This window comes from Lissotriton helveticus, chromosome 4_1 (assembly GCF_964261635.1).
Source record: "Lissotriton helveticus chromosome 4_1, aLisHel1.1, whole genome shotgun sequence".
NCBI lineage: Eukaryota > Metazoa > Chordata > Amphibia > Caudata > Salamandridae > Lissotriton > Lissotriton helveticus.
In genome coordinates this window covers 203165993-203189955 of record NC_136063.1, presented here as the reverse complement: position 1 = coordinate 203189955, position 23963 = coordinate 203165993, and the positions used below count along the sequence as shown (strand labels likewise).

General features: G+C 44.7%; 1 protein-coding gene across 17 annotated transcripts in view; it reads right to left on the bottom strand.

Annotated features, from left to right (window-relative positions):
* PTK2 (protein tyrosine kinase 2) overlaps positions 1-23963 on the bottom strand; it is an 858662-nt gene that overhangs the window by 278357 nt on the left and 556342 nt on the right. For 11 of the 17 annotated variants that reach the window (XM_078686693.1, XM_078686690.1, XM_078686692.1 and 8 more), the window contains 2 exons: positions 21652-21708; positions 9400-9497 (listed from right to left, as the gene is read on the bottom strand). In XM_078686693.1, coding sequence (XP_078542819.1) covers positions 9400-9497; positions 21652-21708 — 155 coding nt within the window. Of the gene's footprint in view, positions 1-9399; positions 9498-17910; positions 17932-21651; positions 21709-23963 lie in introns of all 17 variants that reach the window. The other 6 variants (XM_078686689.1, XM_078686691.1, XM_078686678.1 and 3 more) reach the window with 1 other exon arrangement.

Below are 23963 nucleotides of genomic sequence, written 5' to 3'. Positions count from 1 at the left end.
ACTGGATATCGTCCACGTTTTGACAGAGTATCCCATTAGCCAAACTTTAACTACGGCATTTAGTTAAAGTTCCACTCTCTTCGTTCTTCTAGCTGGTGCAGTCAAAATGATGTACACATTGTCTGAAATGTGTATGGTACAGTGAAAATAGATACAATCTCATCATCACTTAAAAACAACTGTGGTTTGACCAGTGCTCCATTCACAATTACAATCCGTTACCTAGAGCTACATTCAAGTATTTGTAATCATTTTGCGCTAATTTGTGTTCTCCCTTTCTAACACTAGCCCATCTACCAAGAGATAAACCTGAATGTTTCACTGATATTGTGGAAAAGTGTGTTTCTGAAGCATTAAGAAGCCGGCCCATAGCTCAAAACGGCCCTCTCATTCCATAAGTAGACCCTGCCATCTTTGGTAGTCTACACCAAGGTAAAATTGTTTTAAGTCGTATTGCATGAACTGTATGGGTTTGACTAAAATAACTTCAACTGATGTATTAGTTTATATGTATAATGAAGAGGAAATAATATTGAAAGTAATACCTTTGATTGAACATTGAACTTCGTTGATTTTGATAACGTGAGTCATTGTGTATTTTGTACAAACCTTAACAACACTTCTGTATTTGGCCATAAAGGCTTGCACATTTCTACCACAGGAAAGGTTAAGCAAGCTAAAGAATAATGACTAACAACTGCACACCTAATATCTCAAAACATGGGTCAGCAGGGAGAGGATGAATCATTACACCTTTAGCACTGCAGTACAATGTGCATAATATGACCACCAGAATCTGGAGAAAGAAATGCACGACTGGGACTTAGTGAAGCTTGCTCTGCCCTTCTTGCTCATGTGGTTTAGCAAAGTTGCTTTGCCGGACCTGAACCTCTGATTTAATGGAGTTTGCTCTGCTTTCTTGCCTTCTGCCTGCTATTCACAGAGGTTTACTCAGTACCTGTGATCTATAGAGGCTTTCTCTTCCTCTAACATACCTGTGATTTAAAGAAGCTTAGAAAAGCCTACAATACCCATCCTACAATTTAAAAATATACTTTTTCAGTCCTACTATTGTAATATAAAGATACTTGCTCTACTTGTTGGTCACCCATGGTTAGAGAAATGTCCTCTGTCTCTCCTGCACCTGAAGTTCAGAAAAACTTGCTGGAAGTGTCTAGGACAGAGAGTGTAGAGGTGAGCGCCCTATTTGTCCTGCACTTCTGGTTGAGAGGCGCTTGGTCTACCAGACCTGCACTTGAAGGTTAGACGCTTGCTGTATGTATTCTGCACAAAAGGTTTAGAGACAAATGCTCTACTTGTCCTGCACTTCTGGTTGAGGGGAGCTTGCTCTGCCTGTCCTGCACTTGTAGTTTAGAGACACCTGAGGTATATGTCCAGCACAGATTTTAGCGACTAGGGCTGTACACCTCTGGTGAGGGGAAGTTTGCTCTGCCTGTCCAAGACTTATTACTTAATGACCCCTACTCTATCCTAAACCTATGGTTAAGGGATGCTTGCTCTGCTATCCCTAGACACAGGGTTAAAGGACTGCTACGCCTGCACCTTTACTATGGAGAAACTTGTTTTCCTGTATCAACATTGTAGAGAAGCCAGCACTGCTATCCTGTGATCTAGGAAAGCCAAATGTGTCTGCCCTGCACTTAAGGTGTCACAAAGCTTGCACTCACTGTAGGGCATTCATAGTTTGGAGAAACCTGATCCAGCTTTTCTGTATCTAGAGTTTAGAGAAGTTTCTTCTCATATGCTTGTTCACTTATGCAGCCCATAGGGTCTAGAGAAGATAGCTCTGCATGGCCAGCACCTATGGATTATAGAAGCTGGCTGTGACTGCCCTGCACTGAAGGTTTGGGGGTTTTTAGGGCGTTGTTATGCTTGCCCTGAAACTGCAGTTCAGAAAAGTTTGTGCACCTGTCCTGCATGTAGGGAAGAATGCAGCCTATACCCAGTCATTGAGCCGTTTGTGTGCTCCCTATTCTGAGGACAAGAGCTCTCGTCCTCAGCTCAAACGCTGCACTCAGACAACTCTGTAACAGTGAGGTGTCTGGATTGAGCAGCAGAGTATTAGGAAAGGGCATGGAGTCCTCTGTCACCATGTTTTTTACTTACTATACTGGATGAGTATGTCGCATAAATAGGTCTGTGGGCTCCGTTTATCATTGTAATGTCCTTGATTTCATGACATGCCAGAGTATCTGAAGGACCATGGATGGTCAGTTACAAGACCTTCAGACCAAGAGGTCTATATGAAATTTTCAGTTTACACTTACGGCAGGAATCTAGCTATCATATCTGTAGCAGGTGTATGAGCACCATGGCACAGTGGCATGAGGGACACCCAAATCCCTAACAATAACGGCCTTTTATTACACTACATTGCAGCTGGGGAGTTGAGTGGTGGGGCATTTTCTTCACTTGCACTGGTATCTGTGGCACTTTTTCTACGCCACTGACTGGTATGAGAAAGCAAGATGCAGGAATCGGAAGGTAAGATGCAGTAAGGAATATGCTACTTACCAGTATGCATCTGTTCTTGGCATAGAGGGCTGCAGAGTGGTACATTTATGAATAGATCGCCATCTGGTGTTGGGCTCGGATGATTGCACTTTGTTTTTCTTCTGGAGAAGTCTTTGTCGTCATAGGTGACTCCTCCTCTCGGTGTTAGTGCGCATGGGCATCGACTCCATCCTTAGATTGTTTTGCCATAGTAGGGTTAGATGGAGTAGTGTAGTGTAGTACATAAAGATATGCCCATGTAAATGTATCTAAATAAGATAATGTTGGGACAGACACAGGTTTCCGGGGAGGCAGGGAGGGCATGTACCACTCTGCAGCCCTCTATGCCAAGAACAGATGCATACTGGTAAGTAGCATATTCCGTTCGAGGCATATGGGCTGCAGATGGTACATTTATGAATAGATTGTACAGCAGTTACCTCCCTAGCGGTGGTCACCAGTGTCTGTCGCAACTGTCTGAAATAGAGTTTTTAATACAGCTTGGCCCACTCTGGCTTGTTGTGCAGCCTGTACATCAACACAGTAGTGCTTTGTGAATGTATGTGGTGTAGACCAAGTTGCTGCTCTACATATGTCATCTAGGGGAATGTTCCCTAAGAATGCCATAGATGCTCCTAGTTTTCTTGTGGAATGAGCTCTAGGAGGAACAGTTAATGTTCTCTTTGCTTTAATGTAACATATTTGTATACATCTTACAATCCATCTTGCGATGCCTGCTTTAGAGATAGGATTGCCCTTATGTGTTGGGGAAAATGCTACAAATAGTTGTTTAGTTTTCCTGAAGTCTTGTGTTCTTTCTATGTAGTATGAAATGGCTCTTTTAACATCTAGTGTATGTAGAGCCCTTTCTGCCACCGTCTGTGGCTTTGGAAAGAAGACTGGTAATTCCACTGGCTGATTGATGTGGAATGCTGAAATTACTTTAGGCAAGAACTTTGGGTTTGTTCTAAGAACCACTTTATTCTGGTGTATCTGTAGGAATGGTTCTTGTATTGTTAATGCCTGTAACTCGCTTACTCTTCTGAGTGAGGTAATGGCTATAAGGAATGCCACCTTCCATGTAAGGAATTGTATTTCGCACCTATGCATAGGTTCGAAGGGTGGCCCCATTAGTCTGGTGAGTACTACGTTGAGGTTCCAGACTGGGGAAGGTGGTAATCTTGGTGGAATGACTCTTTTAAGACCTTCCATGAATGCTTTTATCGCTGGTACTCTGAACAGTGATATGCGCTGCCTGTTTTGTAGGTATGCTGCTATAGCTGCTAGATGTACTCTGATAGATGTGTACGCTAGATTACATTGCTGTAAGTGTAACAAGTAGCAAATAATCTCCCTTGTTGATACGTCTAGAGGGTTGATATTGTTATTAGTGCAGTGTATAGCAAACCTCTTCCACTTAGCTGCATAGCATGCTCTGGTGGTTGGACGTCTCGCTTGTTTAATTATTTCCATGCAATTTGGGGGGAGATCTAAGTACCCAAATTCTAGGATTTCAGGAGCCAGATCGCTAAGTTCAATTGAGTTGGATCTGGGTGCATTATCTCTCCATGGTTCTGTGTAAGGTGCATGGGTAGAATTCGTAGCTTTTGATGTGGCACTTGTGAGAGTTGCAGGAGCGTGGTGAACCACGGCTGTCTTGCCCACGTGGGTGCTACTAGTATCATGGTCATTGAATGTTGTTGCAGTTTCCTGACCACTAATGGGATTAGTGGGAGAGGGGGAAAAGCGTATGCAAATTTGTTGGACCAATTTATCCATAACGCATTGCCCTGCGACAGGTGATGTGGGTACCTGGACGCGAAGCTTTGGCATTTTGCGTTCTGATGAGTGGCAAATAGGTCTATCTCTGGTTGTCCCCATCTTTGGAAGAATGGCTGCAGTATTTGTTGGTGCAGTTCCCATTCGTGTATTTGTTCCGACTGTCTGCTTAAGATGTCTGCTATCTGGTTTTGAACTCCTGGTAGGTGTTCGGCTAACAGATAGATGTTTTGAGGAATGGCCCATCTCCAAATCTTCTGTGCTAGTCTGGATAATTGGAGAGAGTGCGCCCCCCCCTGTTTTTGAATATAATACATTGCTGTCATGTTGTCTGTTCTGATCAGGACTGCTTTGTGGATAACATGTATCTGAAAGGCTTTCAATGCTAGAAACACTGCCAGTAGTTCTAGATAGTTGATGTGCAGTGTTTTTTCCTGCACACTCCACCTTCCTTGTACTGTGTATTTGTCCATATGTGCTCCCCATCCGGTGAGCGATGCGTCTGCTGTTATTGTCACCTGTGGAATTGGCTCTAGGAACGACCGCCCCTTGGTAATGTTTGTTCTGTTCCACCACTTCAGAGAGCGGTGTGTGCGGTCGTCTACCAACACCAGATCCGTAATCTGTCCTTGAGCCTGATTCCACTGTGTCGCTAAGCATTCTTGTAGCGGACGCATTTGTAGTTTTGCATATGGTATTAGCAGTATGCAGGATGACATCATGCCTAGTAGCTGCATGAACACTCTTGCTGTTAGTGAGTGTTGTGGCTGAAATCTCTGAATGATTGTAAGCATTGCTTGGACTCTTATTGGGTTGGGGTACACCTTGGCTTTTTCTGTGTCTATGGTAGCCCCCAGATATTGTTGAACTTTGTTTGGTTGTAGGTGTGACTTTGTGTAGTTCACCGTGAACCCTAGCTGGTGTAGTAGCTGAATTGTCTTTTGTGTGTGTTGCAGACACTCCTCTTGCGACCTGGCTTTTATTAGCCAGTCGTCCAAGTATGGGAAGACATGAATTTGTTGTCTTCTTAGGTGAGCTGCTACCACTGCCAGGCATTTTGTGAACACCCTTGGTGCCGTCGTGACACCAAATGGGAGGACTTTGAACTGATAATGTTGTCCTTCTACCACAAACCTGAGGTATTTCCTGTGGGCTTTGTGAATAGGGATATGAAAGTAAGCGTCTTTTAGATCCAGTGTAGAAAGAAAGTCCCCTTTCTTCAGTAAAGGAAGTACTTGTTGGAGCGTGACCATGTGGAAATGTTCCGAATTTATGTATGCGTTGAGAGGTCTTAGGTCCAGTATTGGCCTTAGAGACCCGTCCTTTTTGGGGATTAGGAAGTATAGGGAGTATACTCCTGTTCCCTGTTGGTGCTGTGGAACCTTCTCTATGGCATGCTTTTCTAGCAGTGATATTACTTCCTGTTTTAACAGTGTCAGGTGATCTTGTTTCATTGGACGCTGTTTGGGGGGGATGTTTGGTGGGGTAGCTGTGAGTTCTAGGCAATAACCATGTTGGATAATTTGTCTTACCCACTTGTCTGATGTGATGTTTTCCCAGACAGGTAGGAACTGTGATAGGCGTCCCCCTACCGGTGTTATATGGTCTGGGGGAAGCTCTATGAAGTCACTGTTTTGGGGTTGGAGAGTTGCGGTTGTTGTTGTTTCCGCGACCTCTACCCTTGTTGTTGTTACCCCTGTATCCACCTCTAGAATTACCTCTGGGTGATGTAGGTGTAAAAGAGGTTTGCTGTTGGTTTGTACCTGTACTTTTGGATCCTCCTCTATAGGTGGATCTACGAAAGGAACCTCTTTGTGTCGGCTGCTGCAATGCTCCCATTGATTTAGCCGTTTCTGTATCCTTTTTCATTTTTTCTAGGGCCTCATCTGTCCCTGTGCCAAAAAGTGTTTTCCCATCAAAAGGTTGATTAAGTAACGAGGTTTGTACCTCTTGTTTGAATCCTGACACTCTGAGCCATGCATGTCTCCTTAGCATGATGCTTGTATTTGTCGACCTTGCCGCAGTTTCTGCCGCGTCTAGGGCGCACTTTATTGAAGTGTTAGTAATTAACTTCCCTTCTTGTATAAGTTGATCAGCTCTCTTTTGATGTTCTTTAGGGAGATGTTTGATGAGTGTTTCTAACTCATCATAATGCGCTGTGTCATACCTTGCAAGTAGTGCTTGCGTATTAGCTATGCGCCAACTGTTTGCCGCTTGAGATGCTACTCTCTTGCCAGAGGCATCTATTAGTTTAGACTTCTTGTCAGGAGGTGGCGCTTCTCCCGTAGATAAAGAGTTTGCTCTCTTGCGAGCGTTTGTGACCACTAGTGAGTCTAGAGGAATTTGTCCCTTAATGTATATTGGGTCTTTTGGAGCTGCCCTATATTTTTTATCAATTCTTGGGTTCAATACCCTAGCCCTCACTGGGTCTTTGAATATCTCTGATGTATGACTGAGAAGGCCTTTTAGCATTGGTAGTGTTCCTGATGTTCTTTGTGCAGTAGGTAGTGTCTCTAATAAGAAGTCCTGTACTAGAGGTTCTGTATGTAGGTCTACCTTATGAAATGTTGCTGCTCTAGTAATGAGTTGTGCAAACCCAGTATTGTCATCAGGAGGTGAAGGTTTTGAGGGATATGACTCAAGGTCGGTATCATTACCTGATCCCACATTATACTCCTCCCATGGGTCTGCCTCCTCTGGGATTGTGTCCTCATCATCCCCAGGGTGTCCCCCCTCCCCTGTGTCACTTTCTCCATCTGTTGTAGGTGTAGATGGACGTGTGGGAGGAATATCTGGCCTATTGTGAGGAATAGGCGAAGATGGTGTGTGAGGTTTGGGAGAAGGGGGAGGAGTTGTATTCGTCCCCATTGTTCTCTTCTTTGGATGAGCCTTGTCGTCCAAATGTTCATGTTTCCTCTTTTTAGGTAGCTCTGTGACTACTTTGCCAGTCTTTGGGTCAATAAACAAAGTCTTTTGTTTAGGATCCGTTCCGTGTTCCTGTGTCGGTACCGCAGTTTTCGGTTCCGAAAGGTGTCTTTTCTTTGAAATGTCCATTTGTATTTTCGGTGCTGAAGTTTTGTTCGGATCCGACTTCTTCGGTATCGAAGATGTCCCCGGTGTCGAGGGTGTTTTCGGCGCCGAAGCGTGCTTCGGTGTCGACATGGACTGCTTCGACTTCGAGCTTTCCTTGACCTGGTGCTTCGATGTCGATGTGGTTGGTTTATCGGAACCGGAACCACTATGATGGGGGACCGAGTGTTTCGGTTTCTGTTTCGTTGCCGGGCTCGAAGGCGGGGCGTTGGAAACTTTTTTCGGTTGTCTGACCGGGCTCGAGGGCGGGGTCGACACCGTGCGGGGTCTGTTTTTCGGTAAAGGGACGTCGTCACTCACGGTTTGTTGGACGTCGATTTCCTCGACGTCGGACTCGTCCGCTTCTGACCCCGCCTCGTCGGCCTCTTCTTCCTCCTCTTCTGGTTGCTGGTCCTCGAACAGCTCCGGGATTGCTTGTGACTGCATTCTCGATACCTCGTGTCTTCGGGCTCGACGGTTTCTAATCGTCGACTTTGACGAGAACGCTGCACAGGCCTCACAGTCCCTGGATTCGTGTTCAGGGGACAAGCAGAGGTTGCACACTTCGTGTAGGTCCTTGTGTGGGAACTTAGCACCACACGTTGGACATTTTTTGAATGGAGTCCTTTCCATGGACCCCGGGCTGGACTACGTCGAGTTTCTCGTAGTCGTCGTCCTTCGAATCGCGTCGGTATGGAGTGAAGTCGCGTTCGATAACGATACCGTCGATTTGGAAAGGAATACGCGCCGGTTATAACCTTCTTTGTTGAAGTCGGTCCGGAGCGCTTCGATCCGCATCCGAACCCGATGGCGGAAAAAAACAATCTAAGGATGGAGTCGATGCCCATGCGCACTAACACCGAGAGGAGGAGTCACCTATGACGACAAAGACTTCTCCAGAAGAAAAACAAAGTGCAATCATCCGAGCCCAACACCAGATGGCGATCTATTCATAAATGTACCATCTGCAGCCCATATGCCTCGAACCAGTAGTCACAACCCCAAGTTTATACTGATTAATTTGTTCACCTATAAAGTGTGTTAATAGTGGTACATTAGACCACAGCATCAATGAACTCTCTAATCTAATTCTACAGATTTATGTTGAAGGTTACTGAGGAAGGGCGTACCATATTTTGCATGTTGGAGAGCGGGCCCAAATTAAAAGAATGGAGAACAATTACTAATTCAAAGGGCTCTCGTAATGCAATTTTAATCTTCACTCTTCACCTATACACTGCACTTAGTACCCATACACTCTACTACTCTCATCTGTTAGGTGTCATATCAAAACATCCTCGGGCTCCTCATCACTATGATAGGGTTGTAGCCTTTAGGGTCACTAGTGTGACCATAAAGAGGAGACCCAGGGTTTGAAGCATGTCACCATCTTGGTGAGTGATGGGAATTCGGAAAAGTAGTTAATATTTTTCCACTCTCTTTACTTCTTTCTTGTTAGTTGTGGCGGTGTCTCAGTGGTGTTTTTTCTGCAGACTTTGCTGTGTAGAGAATAGCTTTGAAGAACCATGGATATTTCAGGTATTTAAGTAAATCAATGGGTAACATGTATATATATATATATATATATATATATATATATATATATATATATATATATATATATATATATATATATATATATATATATATATATATATATATATAGCTGGAGGTAACACTTTCATAGTTATGGGCAGGATTGCACTTACAGGCACAATGAACAATCTACAGGAAGCAGAGGACAATAACAGTTGTGCAAACCTTTTAAGCACTGCAGAAAATGTTGAACTACATTGCTTCCTGCATTAGACGTTTTGCTCGTGTGCAGCCGGAGTTATGGTATTTAGAATAAGGACAAGGTACTGATTGTTTACAATTAAAACAATGCTCTTGAAACATTTTATTGTGGGTATAAATGTTATGCCTTCCTGCTTTATCTTTCATTTTAACCAGCCTTAATGGTACTCGCATTTATTAAAGATAGAAATACAAACACGTATTACATGGAAATATCGTATTTATTGCAACGACACTTACTGGACTCATGTAAACTCCTTGATGTACATCACCAAACTGCCCTTCACCAATGCAGCGGCCGAGTTCGATTCTATCCCTCTGAATTTCATAATCCCTGGCTGTAAAAGTTTTACATTTAACATCAAAACACATTTTTAAAACAAGAGACAGCAAAGATGCCATTTTATAAATAAGCATAAGGTCATACACTTCATGCAATATTATTTTATTAAGGTCACCTGACATCAACCAAAGTAAATTCTTTTGAGAACTTCAAATCTGACTGCGAAAAAGACTCAGTGTATGGAAGATGAAACAGGGACATCCAGTCTAAGAGGCAACAAATAAAATAGTAAAGCTCTCACTCTCTTTCATAACATAACACACCCGGAACCTATTCATAACCCATTAAATACCGTCAGGTGCCATTCATTGCATATATCTTTATGAAGAAGAAAACATGTCTTTGAGTGATCTTCACACTGCCATATAATGTATGACACACAACTTACTCAATAGACAATGAACTGGGAATTTAAAAGAAGGAAGCTGTATAAACCCCACTTATAAATAAAATGATCATCATAAGCCTTTTAACCCCTTGTGTTCTTCGGACGGCCCTTGGCCGTCCGACGTCACAGTGGGGCATGTGCTAACGACAGCCGGGAGCCGTCCGAATCCCACCCACTCAATAAAACCCCCGCACAGCACTAAATTCGCACAGCGCGGAAGGGGTTTAGTAACATACAAGTAGGCACTGGCATTAAATGTGTATTTGGAAACCATCAATCATTTGTAAACTAGCATTTCTATTGACTTGTCAATGATATACACGTGATAGAGTATGTCTTACTTATATGGATATAAATAGTTAAAAGTTGCAAACAAAAAGTTAAATTTTTTTGAAGAGCTAGACAGTAGTCAGTCAAGCTGTGAATTTTACTGTCTAGTAAACACTAGGAAGACATGATCAAACCAACTACGTCTATACAACCATAACTTCACCATAACGCCAGTGCTTCTAAGATATGTGTAAGCTTTTCACTTTAACTAACCCACTGAGAATGCGGAGGTCAGTGCTAGGGATCAACAGTTGCTGTTTAAAAGTAATTAAAATAATATCTAGAAATTGCACATTCATGACTCCGTAACCAGTAAGAACCTCATCTTCCACAAAAGAGGTTATCTGGCTGGTTCTTCAACCATCAGATGAAGCAAAGCTGTGAGGACAGGGACAAGGGACGAGTAGATGTGGAAAAAGTCTGCCTTTATTACCGGAAAATTACAATTTCCTTTGCCACATTTTTGGATACTGTCTATCCCAACCAGCAATAACTAAACCACAGTCGGAATTTATGAGCATGGGTGAAGGTATTGAATTAAGCCTTTTAAAGGAAAGGTAGCGAAGAACACTCAGCCAACAAAGTATCTGCTCTGACCAGAGACTCTCTGAACTTCTAAGTAATCGATGTAGAGTCACATCAGCCAAGTTGAAATAAAGACTTCAATTTTGAAGACCTGGAAGTCAGAATTTAAGGTGAGATAAGGAGAGGCGCAATCTTAAAGTACTTCATGTACAGATCAAGTCTGTGGAGGTCATGCTTTGTTCTTTTGGTTAGTGAAATAACTAGAATATAAATAATGCCCTTAAAACTCCTTCATTTGAGAGAGGCCTTATGGCTGCAAGCATCACTAAGAGAACTATGACCTGCTTTCAATTTTGAGCCAGGCACCCAACATGAACCTAGTCTGATAGTGAAGAAAAATGGGCACTCACATTCGTCCAGTAATGAATATGCTACTTACCAGTATGCATCTGTTCTTGGCATGTAGGGCTGCTAACATTCATATCTTAGCATTAGATCGCCGCCTAGTGTTGGGCTCGGATGATTGCACATTGTTGTCCTGGAAGAGTCTTCGAAGTATCCTGAGATAGGTGGCTCCTCCCCTGGACTACAGTGCGCATGGGCATCGGCTCCATCCCCAGATTGTTTTTCGCCATTGTGGCAGAAGATGGAGTGAAAAGTGTAAAGGATGTCCATGCTAATGAATAAATACAATAGTATATCTGCAGCTGCGACAGGCACCGGGGAGGAGGGCGGGCGATATGAATGTTAGCAGCCCTACATGCCAAGAACAGATGCATACTGGTAAGTAGCATATTCAGTTCGAGGCATGTGGGCTGCTAAATTCATATCTTAGCATAGAATACATAGCAGTCCCTCCATCAGCGGCGGTTGCCCGTGCCAGCTGCAGAAACCTGAAAAAGTGTTTTGAGAACAGCCTGTCCTACAGCAGCTTGCTGTTTGGAATGCACATCAACACAGTAGTGTTTTGTGAAGGTGTGTGGTGTGACCCACGTGGCTGCTCTGCAAATGTCCTCCAAAGGAATGTTCCCCAGGAAAGCCATGGATGCCCCCAGTTTGCGTGTGGAGTGCGCCCTGGGGGGTATTGTTAAAGTGCGCTTCGCTTTCTGATAACATATCTGGATGCACTTAACAATCCACCTGGCTATCCCTGCCTTGGAGATTGGGTTGCCTTTGTGTTGTGGTGCGAAGGCAACAAAGAGTTGCTTTGTCTTTCGAAAGTGTTGTGTCCTGTCTATGTAGTACATCAACGCCCTTCGTACATCTAAGGTATGGAGCATCCTTTCCGCCACCGTTTGCGGGTTTTGAAAGAATGCTGGTAAGTCAATGGTCTGATTTAGATGAAACTGTGACACCACCTTAGGAAGGAATTTAGGGTTAGTGCGTAGCACTACCCTATTTGGGTGAATTTGAATGAATGGCTCTTGGATTGTGAGCGCTTGCAGCTCACTGACACGCCTCAGAGACGTAATAGCTACAAGAAAGGCCACTTTCCACGTAAGGAATTGGAGCTCACACGAGTGCAGTGGCTCAAATGGTGGTCCCATCAGTCTGGTGAGAACGACGTTGAGGTTCCACACCGGAGCTGGGGGTGTCCTTGGGGGAATGACTCTCTTCAGACCTTCGAGGAAGGCTTTAATGGCGGGCACTCTGAAGACAGAGAGGTGCTGCCTGTTCTGAAGATAAGCCGCTATGGCTGATAGATGTATCCTAATGGAAGTGTACGCCAGATTGCACTTGTAGAGATGTAACAGATAGCAGATGATGTTGGGGATAGATGCATCTAGTGGGTTGATGTCATTGGACGTACAGTAGATGACAAAACGCTTCCACTTAGCAGCATAGCATGCTCTAGTAGTTGGTTTCCTCGCCTCCTTGATGATACTCATGCATTCTGGAGGTAGGTTAAGGTATCCAAACTCTAGGACCTCAGGAGCCAGATCGCCAGGTTGAGCTGTTGTGGATCTGGATGCTGAATGTCTCCATGGTTCTGCGTCAAAAGACTGGGCGTGAGGCGCAGTCTTTGATGCGGCACCACTGAGAGTTCGAGGAACGTGGTGTACCAAGCCTGGCGTGCCCACGTTGGAGCAACCAGGATGAGAGTCATGGAGTGCTGCCTTAGCTTTCTTGCGACCAGCGGTATTAGAGGGGCTGGCGGAAAAGCGTACGCAAATTTGCCTGACCAGTTCATCCATATCGCATTCCCCTGCGACTGTGGGTGAGGGAACCTGGCGGCAAAGAGTCGGCATTTTGCGTTCTCCTTTGTGGCAAACAGGTCTATCTCCGGATGACCCCACTGCTGGAAGTACGGGTGGAGAACAGAAGGGTGTATCTCCCACTCGTGCATCTGATGGCTGTATCTGCTGAGCAGATCCGCCATCTGATTGTCCTTTCCTGGGAGGTGTTCTGCCATGAGGAAAATGTTCCTCTGAATGGCCCACTTCCACATGCTCTGAGCCAGATGAGACAGCTGTGGCGAGTGGGTGCCTCCCTGCTTTTGAATGTAGTACATCGCGGTCATGTTGTCCGTCCGGACTAGCACGACCTTGTTGCTCAGATGTACAATGAAGGACTTGAGCGCCATGAAGATTGCCATCAGTTCCAGATAGTTGATGTGCATCTTCTGTTGCTGCGTCGTCCATAGTCCCTGCACTGTGTAAGTGAGCACATGAGCTCCCCATCCCTGGAGAGATGCGTCCGTTGTCAGGACAATCTGCGGCACAGGCTCTTGGAACAGTCGGCCCTTGCAAAGGTTGTGTGGAGTCCACCAATGCAGAGAGTCGTATGCCCGACTGGTAACCAACACTAGGTCTGTCAATTGGCCACGAGCCTGTGTCCACTGATTCGCTAAGCACTCCTGGAGCGGGCGCATATGCAACCGTGCGTGAGGGACTATGAAGATGCAGGAGGCCATCATGCCTATCAACTGCATGAACACTCTCGCTGGCAGGGAGTGTTGTGGTCTGAATCGTTGGATTAGCGACTGAATGCTGTCGATTCTGACTTGGTTTGGCTGAGCCATGGCTGTCAGGGTGTTGATCGTAGCACCCAGGAACTGCCGGACATGTGCCGGCTGAAGATGCGATTTTGGGTAGTTCAGGGAGAAACCCAGATCGTGAAGCAGGCGAATTGTAGTCGACATGTCTGCGGCGCACTGTTGCTCTGACTTGGCTTGTACGAGCCAGTCGTCTAGGTAGGGGTAGACATGGATATTCTGCCTCCTGAGGTGCGCCGCCACTGTCGCTAGACACTTGGTGAACACCCTCGGGGCTGTTGTGACTCCGAAGGGCAGGACTTTGAACTGGTAGTGCCTGCCTTGAATAGTGAACCTGAGGTATTTCCTGTGTGACGGGTGTAGTGGAATGTGGAAATAAGCATCCTTGAGATCTAAGGTTGCTAAGAAGTCTCCCTGGTTTAGCAAGGGAAGAATCTGCTGCAGTGTAAGCATGTGGAAATGTTCCGATAGTATGTACAGGTTGAGGGGACGTAGATCGAGAATGGGCCTGAGAGAACCGTCCTTCTTTGGAATAAGGAAGTACAGGGAATATACCCCTGTGCCTTCCTCCCCCACCGGCACGAGCTCGATTGCGCCTTTTTGCAGCATCGCCACCACTTCCTGCTGCAATAAGTGCAAGTGCTCTGCGGACATAGGCCTTTGCCTTGGTGGGATGTTGGGTGGAGTGGATTTCAACTCTAGGCAATACCCATACTGGACTAGTTGTCGCACCCACCTGTCTGTGGTGATGTTTCTCCAGACGGGCAGGAACTGCTGCAGTCTCCCCCCGACAGGTGTTAGGTGGTCGGGGGGCAGTGACAGAGAGTCACTGTTTGCTTGGAGTAGAGGTGCGGGAGCTGTTGTTTCCTCTGCCGCGACCTCTGTTGCTGTTATTCCTGTAACCTCCCTTGTTCTGTTTAGTGAACGAGGATTGCGCCCCACCTTTGGAGAACTGGGATTGTTGACCCATTTGTCCTCTGGTGACTCCACGTGCACCTGAGCGACGAAAATTGCTGCCACGAAACTGTTGGGACTGTAGGGCCCCCATAGACTTAGCAGTTTCTGTGTCTTTCTTTATTTTCTCTAGGGTGGTGTCAACATCCGGACCAAACAGACTATCAGGATTGACTGGCTGATTAAGAATTGTTGTCTGAATATCCGGTTTAAACCCTGAGATGCGGAGCCACGCTTGTCTTCTCAGCATAACGCTAGTGTTGATAGCCCTAGCAGCTGTGTCCGCAGCGTCAAGTGCACACTTGATGGCTGCGTTTGAGATTAGCTTTCCTTCCTCAATAAGCATTTTGGTGCCCTCTTGGAACTGTGGGGGCAGGTGTTGTATAACCTGTTCTAGGGTGTCGTAGTGCGCCCTATCGTAACGCGCCAGGAGCGCCTGTGTATTGGCGATGCGCCAAAAGTTTGCTGCCTGTGCAGCCACTCTTTTGCCTCCTGCCTCTAGCACTTTGGACTCTTTATCCGGGGGAGGAGCTTCACCCGTTGTCTGGGAGTTGGCACGTTTCCTGGCATTGGCAACCACAAGAGAGTCCAGTGGCAATTGTCCCCGGATGTAGGCGGGGTCCGCAGGTGCAGGCCTGTACTTTTTTTCAATGCGAGGGTTGACCACTCTCGCCCTCGTAGGCTCCTTAAAAATGTCCCCAGCATGTTTGAGGACACCTTTCAGCATAGGAAGTGTTTTTACTGTCCTTTCAGATATTGCAAAGGTGTCGAAAAGGAAGTCTTCCTCAACCGGGTCGGCATGCATGTCCACATCATGATTGGCTGCCGCCCTTTCAATTAGTGCATGAAAGCCTGCTGAGTCCTCAGTCGGGGATGCACGTGCATTAAAGGTCTGCGGGTCTTGGCCCACACCTTGGGTGTTCTGGTCACCAGTGTCATCGTATGAATCCGGTAGCACATCAGGTTCATCGATAGGAAAATTGTACTGCTCATCCTCATCATACCCCTCACCCACAGAGTGCTCTGGGGAGGGAGTAGGGCTCCGTCTTGGAGGAGGCTGGATCGGTTCCGTGAGGCCTGAGGCGTCAAGGGGCACCCTCTTTTTCTTCAGTGGGATGATGTAGGAGTCCACTGGCTCCGAAGTGATCTTCCTTTTATAGAGTGTCAGCTTGCCGGTGGCAGCATCGATGAAATGCTCTGAATCGTCTTCCGATTCGAGAACACGACGTGGAAGAGGGCCAGCCAGCGAGGAACCCTGTTTCGGAGCCGATTTCGTCGAAAACGCTTTCGGCGCCTCCTTAGGTGGCAAAAGAAAGAGGAGTTTTCCAGAAGGCTTTGCCGGAGTGTCCTTTTGCGGCTGCGGTGATGGCATCGGAGCCGATGGAGCAAAGGCTTTCTCCCTGATTCTCTGCAGCGACTCCGCAATGGGGGACGGTACACTGCCAGTGGGTTTCGTCGCCGACAAGGATGCTTTGAGCGGTCCCTCGGATCCGACGTCTTCGAGGGCCTTGTGCGTTTTGGGCGCGGAACCTGTCTTCGGCACCTCCGATTCTTGAGGCCGGGGCGCAGACTTCTTGTGCGTAGCCTCTTTGGAGCCGACCTTGGCGGGCTTGGACGGCGCCGTAGCCGCTGATCCGTGCCGACCATCTTTCTTGGAGGCCCCTTCCTCGGGCGTCGGTTTCGATTTTGGAGCATCGGAATCGACAGACTTCCTCGGCTTCTGCGGACCGGAGGTCGACGGAGCCGATGGGGTGACGGGCACCGATTTCTTCACCGGCACGGCAGCCATCTTAGGGACACTCGAGTCCTTAGGTTTCAGTTTCGTTTTCGGGTCGGCCATTTTAGGTGTTGACGACCCCGATGGTTTCAGTTTCGGTTTCGAAACAGCGTGCCCAGCAAGTGAGTCCGTAGCCGGGCCTGAAGGCGGGGCTGTGGCTTGCGGCAACGGGTCCTGGGTAAGGCCGACAGGCGATCCCGTGTCCCGGTCGGCATCTTCGTAACCTTCGGGGCAGAGCTCGTCCCCCGAGCTGTCTGCCGCGGCCCCATAAATCTCATCGTCGTCTCCTACCTCTTCGACGTATTCGAGGACTTGACCCGCGACTCCGTCGTCGTCTCCCGGATCCGCCTCGACCTCCGTCTGTGATGGGGAGATTTGTAGATGGTGACCCTGGACCTCTTCTTCCTGGTCGCCGAAGATGTTCTCCGGATCCGGGGCCGCTTGCCTAGCTTCCAAGCGCACCGCGCGTCGAAGCTTGAGAGTTTTCTTGGAGCGGAACTGTGCACAGGCCTTGCACTTGCCGTCGTCGTGGTCCGGCGAAAGGCACTTGTTACACACGGGGTGTAGATCGATGTGTGGGTACTTGGACCCACAGAGCGGGCAGTACTTAAACGGGCTCCGCTCCATGTCCGTAAAGGCTTGCGGTCGTGTCGCGATGAGAAGGCCTCAAAGTTCAGAGAGCGAAGAAAACTCCGCTTATTCCGGCTCAAAGAGACGGAAGACTCGAGACCGTGCGCAGACAATACCGACGCAAGAAAATCGAGGCCTTTTGGCCGCTAAAAGTTAGTTTTACTTGGTTCCGACAGTAAGACGTCGAGACCACATCCGAACCCAATGGCGGAAAAAAACAATCTGGGGATGGAGCCGATGCCCATGCGCACTGTAGTCCAGGGGAGGAGCCACCTATCTCAGGATACTTCGAAGACTCTTCCAGGACAACAATGTGCAATCATCCGAGCCCAACACTAGGCGGCGATCTAATGCTAAGATATGAATTTAGCAGCCCACATGCCTCGAACATATGTATTATTTTATAATCAATTAAGACAATTTTGGACACTGACCTAGATGAGAGAAAGAGCTTGTCAGGATTTTACCTAAAGGCATTAATTTTGTCTTGCAGTCTTATTATCTTGTAGGCATGAAGGGCAAGGATAGAGTAGTAATGCTAGACTTCATAATTTTAATCAACAGCTTCTGATATGAGTGGTGCTACTTTTGCCATGGAACCACAAGAGTCATGGTGAATAAAGGTAGTGCAGTTCTTTCGAAGGCCACACAGCTTCCTCTTTCAAATCCCCATCAAATATACACATTATCGCAAATATAATGCAAAAACAAACACACTTCCTAAAAGATGAATAAGTCAAAATCCAAAGAAAAAAAGGTGAAGCATTCTGCAGATAACAAACGTAGGTGTGTTAAGGAAATCCTGTTACCTTCTTCTAATCCATAGCTCTCTGCATTGCATTCAGAGGAAAGATAAAACTGACTTTTTAAATCTTAAAAGTTACTAGCTTACATGAAAATAAATTAATTCCAGGATGCGTTAAAACCAAGACACATCAACAATATAACAAAGAAAAATATTTTTGAAAAATCCCAGAAGTGTTGCTTGCCGTAACACCAACTAAGCATAAATAGAGACAGAAAAGAAGTGGGTTTACAAGTTACTTACTCTGTAAAAGGAGCTTTTCTCCAGTGAGTTCTCCTGGCCACTGGTTGCCACCAGAAGGAAACCATAAGCAATTACAAAATGTTTAATAGGACCTCATCCATACCCACATGTTCTGGTTCTACGTCATATTACCAAGAGGTGAGCCAAATCTCAATGCGAGATATTCCTCTTAAGAAATGAATAGTTCTAAAGCCTTTAATCCAGGAGATGTAAATCGTGTTTGTGCTAAAAAGAATTTGAATTACTCAATGATTAACTTGTTGAGGTTTACTTTGAGGTCGACTACCATGTTATTAGAATGTCGAATGGTACTGCACAGGAGCAAAGAACAGCACAGGCCACAATCGGTGAAGAATAAACAGACAACATGGTCTGTAATAGCTACAATAAGTAAGTCAAAATTTAGTAGCATGTGGGCCAGCTCCGTAATGACCAAGGTTATACTGCCTGCTTATCAGACATATTAGAGCTACTGCATCCTAGTACAGAAAGCAAAGACGAGCTCTTGTATTGTGGACTTAACACATTAGCAGAGGGTGTGTGGTCGCTCACACACACAGTGCCAAGAATTTCTAGTAATTTCTAAGGCATAATAAATCAAGCCTAGGCTGATGTTGAGATTTAAATTACTTCTGTTGAACAGGTCATTGATAGTACCAAATAATGAAGGTACAGCAGAGAAGCTAGCATCGATTAAAAGCGGACAGGTCTGTTTTGTTGGTGTCCGGATTTTCCCTCCTATGCTTCTTGAAATTGCTTTGCACTTTTTAAATGTAATCCTTATTTTGAATACTTGCTTTTTGTCAAATTAATATATAAGCACATATTTTCTGGTAAATCCACAGGCATTGTAACAATATATTTCAAATGTATTTTTCCAGCATTCTAGTTAATGGTTTGTGCATGGTCAAGTGGACAGCTCATCGATAAATAGCTCTGTTTGCAGCCCTGAGGCCTTGAAAAAAACATTTATAACAGGGACCGAGATGTGCTTTCTTGAAGCGATTGCATTATATTTTCAACTTGCGCCTTGATTGTATGTTAAAAACAAGCACTTTATTGTAAACAATAACCGAAAGTGCATTTAATATACACAGCAACTGAAGATCTTGTTAGTGTATAGTAAAACGATACAAAGACCCTAATGTTATAGTAAAATGTGCGGTTTTCAATGCAATGCAACCTAACCTAATATATCACGTTCAGAAGATAGAAGGACTGAGCTAGCGCCAAGAGGAATGTCAACAAACACTGCGTGGTGCAAAGTGATCTTTTTTTCCAAGTGTAAAAGTTTAAATTTATTTTTTCATTTCACTTTTAAAAGTGGGAAAATAAATCTAGAGATTGGGAGTGTCACATCTCTGTGGAATTGAGCATTTAAAATGATGAATCGCCAAAGTAGTTTGAATAATGTGGATGGAGTTGCAATCAGCGTTAAATAGATTCAAAAGAAAGTTGACAAACAATTTTGTTTTATTAAAGAATTAAATGGAAATTATTATGAAAATATGAGTGTGTTTTACTGTGGGCAGGGATGCTTTTGCAATAGGTGCGGAGGGAGCAGCTGCACGCGATCTACGAGTATGAAGGGTTGTCTGTCACCCTTTATGTTTCAAGTAGACCAGACCAGAGCAGAGCAGTCAACCTTTTCTCGGTTCCACAAGCAGAAATTGCAGGGGTGCAAGGGCAATGATGGAGGGTGTAGCTAGAGGTGAAAATGAAAAGATGGACAGGTTTGTGAAGGTAGAAAAAACGGAGTGGTGCAGAAAGGAGGGAGCAATATGGCACATATGGTGATGCAAGATGGTAGAGATTAAGTCAGGGCTCGAAAAATACACTCGCTATGGCGAGCAAGATTTATTCAGGACAAACTATTTTTAGGGCCTACTCACCCTTTCTGGCGAGTAGGAAGACAAACTGAATTTTGACCTCTTTCTCTGAAAGTGGAGCAAATGCGACAAGATTTAAAGGCATCTTTATTGCACACAAAGTGAATGAGCAATAAAAATGCCTTTAAATATTGTTAACTTGTCACATTTGCTTGGCTTTCAGAGACAGAGGTCAAGTACATTACAGTTAGGTCATGTAGATTTTTCAAGTTACTAGACCTGCAGGCCTAGTAACATTTGTGAGATTTTTCGAGCCCTGAAGTAATACACATTTGAGAGGATAAACAAACTATCTACAGGGTTTGACAGTATGGTGTAAAAGCAGCTAAAGAACACACTTTGAAACACTAGAAAGAGCACAACAAGGCAAGAAAACCCACCGACAAGAAAAGGGAATTGTGATTACCGTATATAGGATCATGATTAACAAGCAATTATGACCATATACATTGCTGAAGGGAAACAAGCCATAGAAAACCGCCCAAATGTAGGCAAACCCACAGAGTGACCACAATAGGAAAGAAAAAAGAAAAAACATTTCTTCCCACACTTCTGCCTTAAAATGTTAAAAACATTTTTTTAAAAGAAGCTCAGGAGCAGCGACGCACACCGCTCTCCTTTTAGCCCACTTACCCCTCATCCTGCTGGTTTTTACAGGCGTTTATCTTCAATCTGTCTGCAAACTCATTGACGGAGGCCAAGCCAGAGAAGGAGGAGTTATTTGCGTAACTGACTGTTTCTGTCAAGGCGGCCAACACTAAGGAGCCGTGGGCCGGTGTCAATCACAAAGGGGGTAAAAGCGGAAGGTGCCACGGTGGTTATGCGACAAAACAAGTACATAAAGCACGGCGCTCGTGAAACAGGTGTAGTGCTGAGTGAGGCCAACAAAAGAAAGGGGTGGTCGCCATACTTGATCATGGGAAACATGAAGACTTCAGACGGACGATAGCCAAAGTTGCAACCACAGCTATATAAATTAAAAGAGTGCGTTGAAACAAAAAATATGGCCGATAGTGAAAGGATTTATGTAACAGGGGGAGGGAGTCTCCAGGGTGGGAACAAAACAGGCAAAAAGTGTGTAAACATTCACCAACGACAGCAAACGAATTTAGAAAAACAGATGAAACAACCAATGAAAAGCGCTGGGTGTGTGTCAAGCCCAAAGAGTGAATCCTGCACATCTTGAAGACAGTGTATGCAGGCTACCTAGGCTCGACCTAACAAAAAAGGCAAGTTCACCATATTTAATCAAATACAGCAAAACAAGGTGGCATGCTTGTTCACATCCTCAAGTCATCTCACTCAGGAGGCTTGGGTGAGAAGGGGTAACAACTGGTCAAACAGTTCGACTACCCTTTGACTTTTACCTTTGTTGTCAAATATTGGTGGGAATAATGTATTATTAGCCCTGCTGCATCACATGATTGATTATTCATAATCTGTAATGTGTGGTGCACAAGAACACTGTCGATTTTTTTTATCGCTGCAGAGCTATGCCTAATGCAAAATTAACATTGTAAGTGCTTAACAAATGTTAGAAGTTATCCCCTGCATTGTCATCAATACATATTTCAATAAACTGCATGCAGAAACTTTAGAAATAGCTTACTTACTAGAGGGCATAGTGTAAGTATCTTCTTCATCTATAATTTCGGCATAGTCATCAGTTTCTGTTGAAAAAAAAATGAAAGAAAGTTTAATGGCAGAAACAGCATTATTATTCTGCATCACTATATTTGCTGTGGTTCTTTTCTTGTGTAGGGAATATGCGTGCACACCTCCCACATGAATGCAATTTCTATTGGTTGTAATGGAGATGCTTTTCAGTCTTCTCCACTAAAGCCAAGGTAGGCTCACAGACGTAATATTTTGGTCAAAATTGACAGATACAAATGTGCAGGAGAAGCGCAGGAAATAATTATCGAAAACATCCTTGTAGCTTGTTTGAAAGGAGGTAAGGCATATGGATTGAATTTGCAACAGTCCTCTCATGCTCCCTCAAAGAACGAATACAAAATTATGCTAGTGCAGGAAGACAACAAAACTGCTCAAGAGGTGCCTTTATAAACCACAACTGAAATAGGAAACAGAGATTTGTTATGGTGGCACAGACATGCCAATGGAATCCGTTTCTCATCAAAGTGCCCATAACAAAACTTTCCTTGCTCCATTTCTCAGACCCTATGGCTGCTTATAAACACTCCTTCTTCCTTTGGATCTTTCAAACATATCTATATCCTGTTGATGAACCATCAATAAGGCCAGGGTCGAAACTGCGAGGACTATCATATACTTGAACAATACAATGCTTTGAAATCTGTAATAAACCTATTATGTTTACCAAATAGTTTTAGCTAAGGGGTATTTGGTATGCACACATTTGCATTTCAAGTTAAGCACCATGTAATCCACTATGAACACTGACCATAATTTTCAAATTTTGTAGTTATGCATTTAAAACAAAATAAATTGCAACGTCTCACATTTTTCAACGGAGTAGGCTAGGTTCATTGATATACTGATGCATTAACGGGCAACTTCTGACCCCCTCACTAGTTAATTGTTTTATATAATTGCAATACATTGCTTTGCTGGATCACATTTCTTGATCCTATTACTCTTGAAAGTATATGTTCAAATAACACCATGATTAACCACTGTTCTAAGGTATCATGTTGTGTTTGAAAAAAAACACCAATCCTTGTTGGTAACACTTATTTACGTCTAAACAAACTGCTAGCCCCTCTACAAGCTGCCCTGTGCTTCCATGCATCAGTTAAATATTTAGCAGGTATTTTGTTTCGATCTTTAACCAGTGTGGTTATCTCATACAAAGGTTTCACCAGTGACCTACACTCCAGAAAATCAACATTCATCAAGAAACGACGGTAAACAATCATAGAAGACGCCAAAGTTAAAAATAAACACAAATGCTAGCCTATACCACTTTTAATCTAGTTAAGATTAACCGCCCCACCCAAGAAGATAAACATCCTAATAACATTACTGAAAGCGTTTCAATCGGCACTACAGGAGTCACCTTCAAAGTACACTATAGAGACCATATCAAGGCCCAACAACTGTAGAATACACAGAGAAACTCAATGGTGGACAACAGGAACCACACCAAAGTACAAAATAATAAGCACCCAAATGGTACTTACTCTAAAGGAAGGATCTCAAATGTTGAACAACATCATGCACTACTAAATGGTGCACAATAGGAAGAATCTCAAATGGTTTGCACAATCGGGAGGACTTGAAATGGTGCACTACAGGAATAAACTCAATGGAGCACAACAGGCAGGATCTCGGTACATAAAAGAAAGGTACACAATACTGCACAATAAGTCACACCTTGACAAATCACAAGGGTACACCATACAACTGCCTCAATGGCGCACTACAAGAAGAGCTTCAAGGGTGCGATTCACCAGATGTGGCTGGGTCGGACTGACTCTAGGTCAGTGTTGTTCGCCCCACTTTTCAGGACACCAGTTCTGCATGTCCAATGGCCTTGGCTCCAGGTTCAAATTTCTCCCCAGTCTAATTCTAAACTGCAAGTTACAACTCTTCACAAGAAATACTTCTTCAAGCAAGATCTATCTCTTTCTAACGCTCAATCAATCAGTTAGCCTGCATCCAAAACTCTGCCTCCTTCAAGCCACCAGACACAGCTTCAACAAGACAAGCAATGTTCTTGGTGGACATTATGAGCTCTCCTCCAGACAATCCACCTGTGAGGAGAGTAATACGCGCATCCATACAGTTTTTGTCACCACCTCAGCCAGTGCCCTTACAAGGATGTTAAATACCAGGGGTAGTGGTGAATAAACCCTGTAAAACTCAAAGGTCAGGGAGAGCATTTAGAGTTGTTAGACTTGGATAAAGGGATCTAAATCGATGGCACGCTTTGGCAAGTGTC